This window comes from Vanessa cardui, chromosome 7 (genome assembly GCF_905220365.1).
Source record: "Vanessa cardui chromosome 7, ilVanCard2.1, whole genome shotgun sequence".
Taxonomy (NCBI): domain Eukaryota; kingdom Metazoa; phylum Arthropoda; class Insecta; order Lepidoptera; family Nymphalidae; genus Vanessa; species Vanessa cardui.
The window spans coordinates 9814117-9826358 of NC_061129.1; the positions used below are offsets into that span (position 1 = coordinate 9814117).

Consider the following 12242-nt stretch of genomic DNA (forward strand, 5'->3'; position numbering starts at 1 on the left):
TTGTACTATAATGGAGCTAATTTAATATTATATATAAATATATATGTATTTTATATGGAAATTATGATATATTTATTCAAACGCCTTACTTGGAGACTGCGTAACTACCTTCAGTATGATGTTTTGACAGTTCGAAACCGTTACACTGTTCAAGTATTTCTTGAAGTATGAGAGTCGATAGCTTTATAATATAATTGATTAAACATGATTAAGGCAATACAATTAGAGACCAATATTAACATTAACGAATAGAAATAAACGTAGCTAAGATTATATCGTGTATTTATTTGTGCACCAGAGATGTGAGCCTCTTGACTCCGGACTTAGTAGTGCCTTTGGTCTTCTTTGTCTGCTCTTTAACACCTCTGGAAATAATAACATTATGTGTGAAATTATTTATGAAAAGTACTATATATGTTTTTAATCTATTTATCAATTAAATGCAATATTATATTTGACGACGTCCGTAGTGGAGTAGTGTGTACACCAGTTTTCATGGGTACGCCACTATACGCCGAGGTACCATGTTCGATTCCCGGCCGAGATGTTGTATTGGTCTTGGCGATTGTGGTACCGTCGCTTTTTTTGATTTCGATAACACTAGTGCTTTAGCTACTTCTATTGGGATCAGAGATAATGTATGTGATGTTGTCCAATATTTATTTATTATATCAAATAATTAATTTTAACATTCAAAATATGAAAATTCTTGATGATGAATGTTATTCAAAACTTTTTATTGTATACCTCTTCGATTAAAGTAATTAGAAATATATGAAAGGATGGTACAATTTCGCAGTAAGCGTTCCTGTAACGTAGTTACTATAGAGATATTTAAAATAATTTAATTCGATTTATAGCAAAACAGAAATTGCTTTCTGATATTTCCCAAGCAATGATGTGACGTCACTCTAAATAAATTAATTAGGACACTTACAAGTATCGGGTGAGATCTTCGATATCCACAAGCATCGAGTCCTGTCCCATGTGAAGTTCGTCGCGAGCCATCAGCAACTTCACGAGGGAATCGTTCAAAGCCTCGATCTGGGAGTGAAGTTCGTTCACTATCACCTGGAACAGACAATAACGCTTTTAATTCTTTTTATCTCTACTTTAGGCATCTTATTAAAAATACATGCTGTATGATATTCAGGTCCGTCTAATCTAAATCTCTAAGCAAACTACGAGGATTTGTTATTGTGTTGTAGGCTGTGGCAAAAGATGAACAATGAACAACAAATGCATCACATTTGTAATGCACAGTTTATCTGTGCATTGACATTTGTAGTTGAAAAATTTATAGGAATAGAAGAACTTGTAAGAAAAAAAAGACAATGTTTACAGCATCAATATAATATATAAAGTTTATGAGAAATACACGCTGTCGATTGTACTCGTAACCTACCGATCATACGAATGAGATGGGATGTGGTCAATTGTCTTCGTGGGAGTGATTTGAATAGATTTTTGTATTCAATATTTCTAATGTCCACACCTATGTGGATAGCTCCTAGAGTTATGCTATGGTTATATTTTTATTCTTATATTCAATTAGGTAGTTTTGACGTGTTTTTATTTTCTGTTATAGTAGCTAAAATTCAAGAATAAAATCTTTGGACGAGTGTACTTCTGTATATAGACACTTCACAATCATGAACTTTTCTATAAATAGTTTGAGAATAATCAAGCCCACGTTATTTTCATATGATATTAACTATTTATATTGTACATGAAGATACTCCGCTTTGTTTTTTTTTTCTGACAGAATCGGTGAATACGTAGTAAAATTTTTCTTTGTGTAAAATATTCCCATTTATTTATAGTATATGTAGTATCTTTGACTTGAAATCATATACGTACGTTTGTACAAAGTTTTCGTGAAAAATTAATCGTCATGAAAAATGTCAATAGGTATTATTTATAAATATATTTACATTTTCCTTATCATTAAAAATATATGATTACTAATTTACAACTTACTTATCTAAAAACCGTTTTATTACATTTGAAGATAAACATGTTTATTGCTCGTTGAACAAAATGAAATAAATCGTATATTGATCAAAATAAGATACAAATAGTTCCTGTAACATAACGAAACCTTAAAATTGACCAATAAACAAAAATACATACACCGTGACATTCTGCCACAAATCTTGGTCTGATGATCTCATATGATTGTTATCAAGCACAAATATAATTTCGAAACGCGGACAGCGAACCGCAATATAAGTTATTATCAACTTGTAGTAGCTATACTTTTAATAACATCTTTTGGTAGGCAGACGAGCAAATAGGCTATTTGACTGGTTTTTAAAATAAATTTTATATTATTTAGTAGAAGTTAAGGAACCCAGTAAAATTTGTGATTTTATTTCTATAGTACGATTTTTAATTCGAGTCAGTAAAATGACAAGTGCAACTGTCACTGATACAAAAAAGGGTTACCCGCTACAATAGTGATGTTCGGCAATCAATAGACTTCGACATTTAGACATGCTTTATTTTATTAGATATCAAAGCGTTTTTTTTATTGTAAATTAATACATACCGTATTAAATAATACGATTTTAGAAATATGGACCTTACCAGTGTATTAAAATTTCTCTCAATCGCTGTGAGCTCAACCCGATAGAGTTAATTTGGGCTCAAGCAAAGGGGTACATCGCCAGGAACAATAAAACTTTTAAAATAAATGACGTGAAAAAATTATTTGAAGAAGGCCTGAAGGAAGTGACACCTGAAAATTGGAGACTGTGCATCAACCATGCCATAAAAGTCGAAGATAAAATGTGTCAATTCGACCACATCATAGACGAATATGTGGATTCATTTGTTATAAATGTAACTGATATCGATTCCGATTCTGAATATACCGATTCAAAATCGGAGCCGGAATCAATAACAACCGTAATGAATAAAAACGTATAAAATTACTTGTATTTTCCTGACCTTTTAGTGTTAATTCCTCTGAACCTCTTTATACATTTTTTCCCAGCTTTGTAATAATATTGTAATGAGAAATTTTAATACGCTGGTAAGGTCCATATTTCTAAAATCGTATTATTTAATACAATATGTATTAAATATTTATAATAAAAAAAAAACGCTTTGATACTTAATAAAATAAAGCATGACTAAATGTCTATTGATTGCCGAACAGTATCAGCGACAGTTGCACTTGTTATTTTACTGACTGGAATTAGTAATAGTGCTTTAGTCGAAATTCCCAAAATTATAGTTGAGATTCTATCACATCACTATTTATTTGAGATAAAAAACCTGCAACACTGGAAATGTCATTTTACTGACTCGAATTAAAAATTTTACTATAGTACATATTTGCCGAAAAATATCATATTAAAAATTCCATATTAAAATAGGGCACAAAAACGCTACTTGGACAATATGGCGTTGCAATGAGGTCGGTGACTTCACTGTATTTTAATCATCAATGTACATATAGTAGAAAAACAAAGTTTACAAGAAAGTGACTTCATCATAAGTCCGGCCAATCAGGAGCGTTTTGTGTCACGTGACAAACGTTTGAAAAAATGCATTTTTATTTATGGATTTTGAATAAATTAAGTATTATTTTCAACTTTCGTTAGTAAATAACCGTTTTTAAACTCATAATATACACTGATACAATAATTCACAATTTATTTTTCGCATTGTCAAATAGCCTATTAGTCGTCTTACTGTTAATGGTGATATTCACTTTTAGAGAATTTAAAATAATATAAACGATTATTCAATTATCATCAAGGATTATTGTATCTGTAATCACACTAGCATTACAATGTGTAGCTTTTTATCCACAGAATTACTGTTGTGTGACCGTGATAAAGGTGATATTATAAAGAGTTTATTCAGTGACAGATTATTGATGTAAAATTTCATGTATTAAAAAACCACTGTGAAATTGCTAAATTAGCGTTTATAATTCGATTTCTTATAAGGTATTCAAACACTATCGTTTGGGTATAGACTCAAACAAACTGCATCGAAGCATCATCGTAGAATAAGCTCGAAATCGTCACTTCAACCAGATAATAGAGTTTTCATCCATATTTACAGGAAGCTATTAGTTATCGAACGTTGGCATGCTCTACTTTAATGTATTGTACCAAGTCCAAATCCGTGAAAACGGAACGCGGTGAATAAAGTATGCGCCGAGATATTAGTAGTTGGTACATTTACATCATCAAATAGCAGTTTTTTAAAGAAGCAGTTGTGACGTTGAAATGACGAAACAATGCATTAGCACAATAGCCATTGTAATCGAAATGTAACGCTTGACTCGGCAAGATTCGAACCTGAGGTTGTACGTAATTGCAAGGTCACGGAAAAAGATGTCGAGTATTTCCAAGAATTCTTTTAGCCGAGTTTTAAAAGAGCATGATTTAAATCTGCTTTGATTTAAAAATAATGAGGAAACGTTGATTATTATAAGACGACAAAAACTTGATAGACTTTTTTTTTTCTTTTGTTCGATCCAGTAATTATAATACGGCAAGGTTAAAGATTGTATGTCGACCCAAAAGAAGTATAATAATATAATTTAATATCATTTTATTAAATAAATGCTTTTATCTTTTAAGGACAGAGACTCAATAAACCCGTTTTGTTTTACGGTCTTATCGTGATCGAACCGTTGATTTCATTTATCATTAAGGATATTTTTCAAAGACAATGTATAGTGTATTGCAAAATGTTTCCACTACGAATAAAAAATGAATATTCCTCTTGTTCAGTTGGTCTGTTTATCTTAAGCGAGTGAAAAAAATCTTGTTATATCTAGATCTTATATTGCAACAAGGTTACTGAATAAATTAAGATTTTTTTTTACTCGTTTAAAATTACGCAGTAACCACCATGTGTAAAAAACATTTAATTATAATGAACAAAAAAATGTATATTATATTATGAAATTATTATTATTTTTAGTTCGTAATTAGTAAATTTTTTTTTTCTTTTGTTCGATCCAGTAATTATAATACGGCAAGGTTAAAGCGTAATTAAAAAAAAAAAACGATAACAAAAAACGACACACACTGAAAATCGTCTTTTTATTTAACCCTATGCTTGTATTTTTAATTAAAAAAAAATTAACTGACAGGTAAAAATTGTTCTTGCACAAAGTTCCGTACCGATTACACAAATAATTACTTACATATTGTAAATATTATTTTATTATTATTTATAGTTAATTATTGCATTAAAATCGGGCAGTAACACAACAACTACATATGTACATTAGTAACACAAAGTCACGGCGTCATCAGAAAAAAAAAGTAAATTTTAAAATTACCACAGCCTTACCACATCAATATAATTTGCGTCACTCTAGATTTTTTACGGATTCTAATGTATGAATAAATTCAAATATATACATAAATGAACCCTGAAAATATTAAACTTCATTTTTGGGAAGTCGTATAAAAATGGCCTGCTGAAGAACTATCGTCCCATATCCCTACTGAGCCACGTCTATAAGCTGTTTTCAAGAGTGATCACGAACCGTCTTGCGCGAAGATTCGACGAATTCCAACCCCCGGAGCAGGCCGGGTTTCGGACCGGATACGGCACCATAGACCACATCCATACAGTGCGGCAGATTATACAGAAGTCCCATGAGTATAATCGGCCCCTGTGTCTTGCATTCGTGGACTATGAGAAGGCCTTTGACTCGGTTGAAATCTGGGCTGTTCTGGAGTCCCTGCAGCGTTGCCAAGTTGATTGGCGATACATCCAAGTGATGAGATGTCTCTACGAAGCTGTCACCATGTCCGTCCGAGTACAGAATCAGCAAACAAATCTCATACCATTGCATCGAGGAGTGAGACAAGGGGACGTTATTTCCCCCAAATTGTTCACTAATGCAATGGAGGATATGTTCAAGACGCTGAACTGGAAAGGACGTGGCATTAACATCAATGGCGAATACATCTCTCACTTGAGATTCGCAGACGACATCGTCATCGTGGCAGAAACGCTGCAGGACCTACAACAAATGCTGAACGAGCTGGCTGATTCTTCTATGCGTATCGGCCTACGGATGAACTTGGATAAAACCAAGGTCATGATCAATGAACATGTTCTACCGGAACCGACTACGATACACGGTACCGTTCTCGAAGTTGTTCAAAAATATGTCTACCTCGGGCAGACTCTGCGATTAGGTAGAAACAACCTTGAGGACGAGGTGAATAGAAGAATTCAGCTGGGTTGGGCAGCGTTTGGGAAGTTACGTCGAATCCTAACATCGTCGATCCCACAGTGCCTTAAGACGAAAGTCTTCAATCAGTGCGTCCTACCCGTCATGACATACGGAGCCGAAACGTGGACACTCACGACAAGGCTGGTCCACCAACTTAAAGTCGCTCAGCGTGCTATGGAAAGGGCTATGCTCGGCGTTTCTTTGAGGGATCGCATCAGAAATCAGGTGATCCGTCAAAGAACCAAAGTCATCGACATAGCCCACCGGATTAGTAAGCTGAAGTGGCAGTGGGCTGGTCATATTTGTCGTAGAACCGACAACCGTTGGGGAAAACGTGTTCTAGAGTGGAGACCGCGTCTCGGCAAACGTAGTGTAGGACGTCCTCAGGCACGGTGGAGTGACGATATACGCAAGGCGGCAGGCAGGAGCTGGATGTGAGTAGCCGGAGAAAGACCACAGTGGCGTGCACTGGGAGAGGCCTATGTCCAACAGTGGACAAAAATAGGCTGTTGATGATGATGATGATGATAAAAATGGCGGACATAAGAACCTCCTTTGACTTTATTTTTCGAAGCATTTTTATTTGTCATAATTAAAATCCAACGCATATTTTCTCTTTTCTTTTGTACAAACATATCTCGATAGATATTCTGTCTAGGATTTCGGTTTCTTTTATATTATTTGCATCGTCTTTGCTGTTGGTGTACCTGAATTTTATTGAAGATTCACAAATGGAAATTTTAGTTACCGATTGTATGTCGACCCAAAAGAAGTATAATAATATAATTTAATATCATTTTATTAAATAAATGCTTTTATCTTTTAAGGACAGAGACTCAATAAACCCGTTTTGTTTTACGGTCTTATCGTGATCGAACCGTTGATTTCATTTATCATTAAGGATATTTTTCAAAGACAATGTATAGTGTATTGCAAAATGTTTCCACTACGAATAAAAAATGAATATTCCTCTTGTTCAGTTGGTCTGTTTATCTTAAGCGAGTGAAAAAAATCTTGTTATATCTAGATCTTATATTGCAACAAGGTTACTGAATAAATTAAGATTTTTTTTTACTCGTTTAAAATTACGCAGTAACCACCATGTGTAAAAAACATTTAATTATAATGAACAAAAAAATGTATATTATATTATGAAATTATTATTATTTTTAGTTCGTAATTAGTAAATTATTTTAAACGTGAGTAATTATAATGTTTATTGATAGTTTTACAGTTCTGACTTAAGGTACACCCTATTTCTTATCTAGGTAGATCATGATTGTATAGGTATACAATAGGCTATTTGACAATGCGAAAAATAAATTGTGAATTATTGTAATCAGTGTATATTATGAGTTTAAAAATGGTTATTTACTATCGAAAGTTGAAAATAATACTTAATTTATTCGATAAATAAAAATTTACTTTTTTCAAACGTTTGTCACGTGACACAAAAGGCTCCTGATTGGCTGGGCTTATGATGAAGTCACTTTCTTGTAAACTTTGCTTTTCTACTATATGTACCACAGATTAAAATACAGGAAAGTGAAGTCACCGACCCCCATTACAGCGCCATATTGTCCAAGTAGCGTTTTTGCGCACTATTTAAATATGGAATTTTTAATATGATATTTTTCGGCAAATATGTACTAAAAATAAAAATCACAACTTTTACTGAGTAGATTAACTTCTACTAAATAAAATTAAATGGATTTTAAAAACCAGTCAAATAGCCTATTGTACCCAAACATTATATTACCTATGTTTAAATTGCAACTTTCTATTAAGTTGCAACTTCAAGTACAGATTTGGCTACTGTCACCTGAGCAAACCTCAAATTAAGCAAGAAAGCACGTTGGGAGTGTATATATTGCTGTCCCAATTTCTCATCGTTCGCTTGTGCTCACTTATTAGTAGCGGCAGTGAGGTATTTTCCTCGCCGCACCTTCATCTTATAGTCATATCCTCATTAACCTACACACACACATCCTTCACACAAGCTATATATTGTTTTGGGTATTCTTTTTGCTTTATAACATTCATACTCCCTTACTTTTTTTGTAATATGAGTTATTACATCCTTCCGCAATATATGTGCCAATACATCCATCCATATACATCCGTTACAAATAGCTTTGAATTTTTTACTTGCTTATTTGAGAAGTATCTAAGACAATTTACAAAAAAAAAACTCTCAATATTAGATATAAATAAATTATTTTTAACATAAATTCACGTGAGTCCAGATAGTTTATGTCGTATATGTAAATGTCGTGGTATCATAAGATCCAGTGATATCGGTCCATTTTATATTTATATTAAATATTAAATTTTTAATCATGTGAAAATAAAAAAATAAAACTTATTATGATCTGTCACTGTCAAGGGCATCACAAAAAAAAATAAAAAACAAAAAACGTTCGAATACCAAACTATTCCATTTTCAAAAAAAGTATTTATCGACGAACCTGCAACTGTGCGATGTTCATGTCGGTGAGCAGGTGTCGCGACACGCGGCGCCGGTCGGTCGCGAGCGGCGCGCTCGCCTTCTCCATGCTGCGGCGCAACATCTCCGTCACCGGCGACACGGCGCGCGTGCGACGTTCGCGCTACGTCACAATATGTACATACATTCAAATATTTATTGCATTATTACATACACCATATACAATAAGTATTATATTTACTAAAAATGAAGTCATCATTCCGGTCACGTATTCGCTTAGACATCTGTGTATTGTATTTCCTCAACAACTTTAAAAACTTTCGTACTACTCATTTCCCAAATGAAAGTACAGCACTATACTTATAATGGCTCGACCTACATAAGTCGGACCCGAGTTTGAACCTTAGACGTCGGAATCGCCATCTTCAGAAGCTAACCACGACATCCAAGATACTCCGTATATTGGAATATGAGATAATTAATTATTTATAATAGGATGTGCAGTGTCTAAGCAAGAGATTTAATAGATAATGTTTTTAGTGTGTGTCTGTGTTCTAAATTCAAATGGCAATGCACACTATAATTTACAAAATCATTCAAGTTATATTTTAAGAATAAAATATTTAGTAGTAAATAAATTACTTCATTTGAATACATCCTTGTGAATATAAAATGCTTTGTACAATATATCCTATAGGTAGACAGACTTGCAAACCACTTGCTGCTAAATGTGTGTATGAAAGAATAATTAATACTGTAAGAATTATTAGCTATTCCTCATACCACCCATGCACCACCAATCTTGGTAACTAAGATGTTATGTCCCTTATGCCTGCAGTTACAGTTGAAATCAGCGATCTAATACTTTGTTAACATAAATGTAATTGTATTAATGAAAAACTAGATTTACCTCCATTTGTATACGAGCCATTTCTTTAGCCTGAGCCAATGCTATCCTAGCCTCAGTTTGAAGTGTTGCTTGTAAAGCAAAAAAATCTGATTCTTTGAATTCGATTTGACCGAGGGATTGTGTTGATCGTGACTTAGAAGATTTAAGCATTAGAGATGTTGGACGTGTCTTTGCACCTGCAACATACACATGAGAACCGTTTTATATGTATATATAAAAAATACGGATTTGAAAAATAATAACATAACATACAATCACAACAAAGTTTAATTCTGAATAAAAGTAAAAAAGCATGATGTGTTAGATTTTATGCTTAGCGTTAAAGTACATAATTTCTTTCATTTACATATAGATATCAAGCATTATACAATAAAAGTGCTAATTTTTATTACTATGAGTCTCTAGAAGCAAAAGAACACTCCTAAATATACCTGACCTTGTATTTAAATATTATTCAAACCTTACTAAAGGCTATGTGAGTAAAAAATTTGACATATTCAGTTAAATTATTTTATACAGTTCTTGTTATAAACTACAAAACATCACAGATTAGTGGAAAATATATAAATATTATATCAAGCATTATTGCCAACAATTACAAAAATTACTGGATTAGAAAATAAACGAGGCTGGTATTGATATTTTACTTAAATTAATGACTACAATTGTAGATTATTAGATACATCAAATATTTCAATTATAATTAATACCTGAATACCTTTAATGTATTAATATATGTTATGTTGCCAGAGACTTTAGTGTATAAAATTATATTTTAAATATTAGATAAGCTAGTATATGTTAATTATATCAAAATGGTATTTTCTAAAAAAAACACCAACTCTAATGAAAATAAAAATCGTTATATTCAATAAATAATAATAAACAAAAAATTTAATTATCAAAATAAAAATAATATTCAGTAAATGTTACTCGATTAGGTATTAGGTAATATTGACTTTCTTAAAAATGGCCATGTCACTCTTTATTACACATTTGTTTCAACTTACAATAGATATTATGTATTTAATCTGTAATAACTGTGAGAAAGTTTGTAAACAATTACATCAATATCTTGCCATGCTATATAATTTCCAACAACTTACCACTTTGAGTATTTGTATTTTTCTCATGTTTTGTAATATTTACTGAGAGCGGTCTCGTTTGGTATGGATGATTGAAATTGTTCTTGCTAAATAAACTTGATCTTGAAGAACTTTTACTATTACAGTTGAAATTTCTTTCGATATCTGACGTTTGAGATTCATTGTCAGATGCGGTTTCGTTCATAAAACATATTTGTAGATTTTTCCCTGCACCACACATAGCACATATAATTTTAAGCAAAACAGATAGTATAGCATGAAGTAATGTGCTAATATTCCAAAAATAAGTGATAAATGTTATATACAACACACTTTGACCGCCCAGATTGTTACACTCCCTTATGTATGTACTATGAATAGCATACTAATTTTTAAACACACTTTCCCATCCCATAAGAATTAGAGGAACACAACAAAGTTATTATATTGTCATAATACAAATTTTAAATTCAGAAAGAATGCGCTTACCATTTTGAAGTCTTGAATGTAAACTGGGTTTTTTTCCTGGCCGATCTATATGACCTAAACTATAATACTCATCCGTATCAACACCCATGGCCAATCGTTTCCTGATCTCTTCTCTGTCATTGCGTTTCTGTAAATATTATGTTGAAAAGTTAATATAAGTGTATAATATAAAGGAAAATTTAAATAGTCAGTCAATATATTCATTATACTTCTCTGTTATTAGCAACATCTGGCGTTATAGTAACTATTCTAGTAAATTTATCTAAAATATTAGGATTATTGTCTAAAAGTGTTGGCCATTCAATTTCTGTTTGAGCACATTCTGCCGCACCATTAGCACGAGGGCTTAGAGCCATATCATTGTAATAATTATTATACATTGGTATATCAGGAACATTTGGTTTCAATAACTTAGTCTTTATTGTATGTAAGCTTCGTTTAAATCCCGTCTTTTCATTATCAACAGTATTTGGTATTTCACTAGACGTTTTTCTAAACTTTCTTTTAACATTTGTAAAAAAACTTTCAAACATCTTAATACTAATCAGTCTTTCAATTTTTGGTAATAAATGGCACAATTGTTTTTTTTTTTCAACGTATAATTAACATGGGTAAACAAAAAAAATAAACTCTGCTATCCTGTCATTCCTGTCATAATTGACATTTAGGACAAGGACAAATACGTGTTCCATTTTTAATCTTTTCTTTCTCCAAATCGTACTTTATGGTTTGCTTTTTATTGGAAATTTATTACACCTCTCACTGTGTTTGTCGTTTATTATTATAAAATATAAAAGGTATACTCACTAGACAGCAAATATTATCAACGGATTCGTGATTATCATACGTAATAGTATATAAATCTAAAAGAAATCTAGTATCCTTTTTATAATGCCTTTGTTCGGAATTGAAATACGGCATTGACGCCATCACACTTGTTTATATTTTAAAGAAAAAGACGATAGGCAGCACAACGTAGTACGAACACGCGTCAAGCAGTCTGATCTGTTCAACTATTGAACAAAAATGAATGTAACAAAACATTAAGAAAAGAACGGCTGACTGCCTACACTGTTGAATCACGGTAGA

The 12242-nt window shown here is 32.2% G+C and overlaps 1 protein-coding gene across 2 annotated transcripts in view; it reads right to left on the reverse strand.

Annotated features, from left to right (window-relative positions):
- Positions 1–265: 265 nt before the first annotated feature.
- The window catches only part of LOC124530863 (schwannomin-interacting protein 1 homolog), a 31443-nt gene continuing 19466 nt past the window's right edge, over positions 266–12242 (reverse strand). Inside the window, exons 7-12 of one of the 2 annotated variants that reach the window (XM_047105211.1) lie at positions 11154–11280; positions 10686–10892; positions 9580–9755; positions 8692–8832; positions 938–1071; positions 266–365 (exon numbers count right to left, since the gene is read on the reverse strand). In XM_047105211.1, the coding sequence (XP_046961167.1) occupies positions 284–365; positions 938–1071; positions 8692–8832; positions 9580–9755; positions 10686–10892; positions 11154–11280 (867 nt within the window). In that variant the 3' untranslated portion in view covers positions 266–283. The remainder of the gene's footprint in view (positions 366–937; positions 1072–8691; positions 8833–9579; positions 9756–10685; positions 10893–11153; positions 11281–12242) is intronic. The other variant, XM_047105212.1, reaches the window with a different exon arrangement.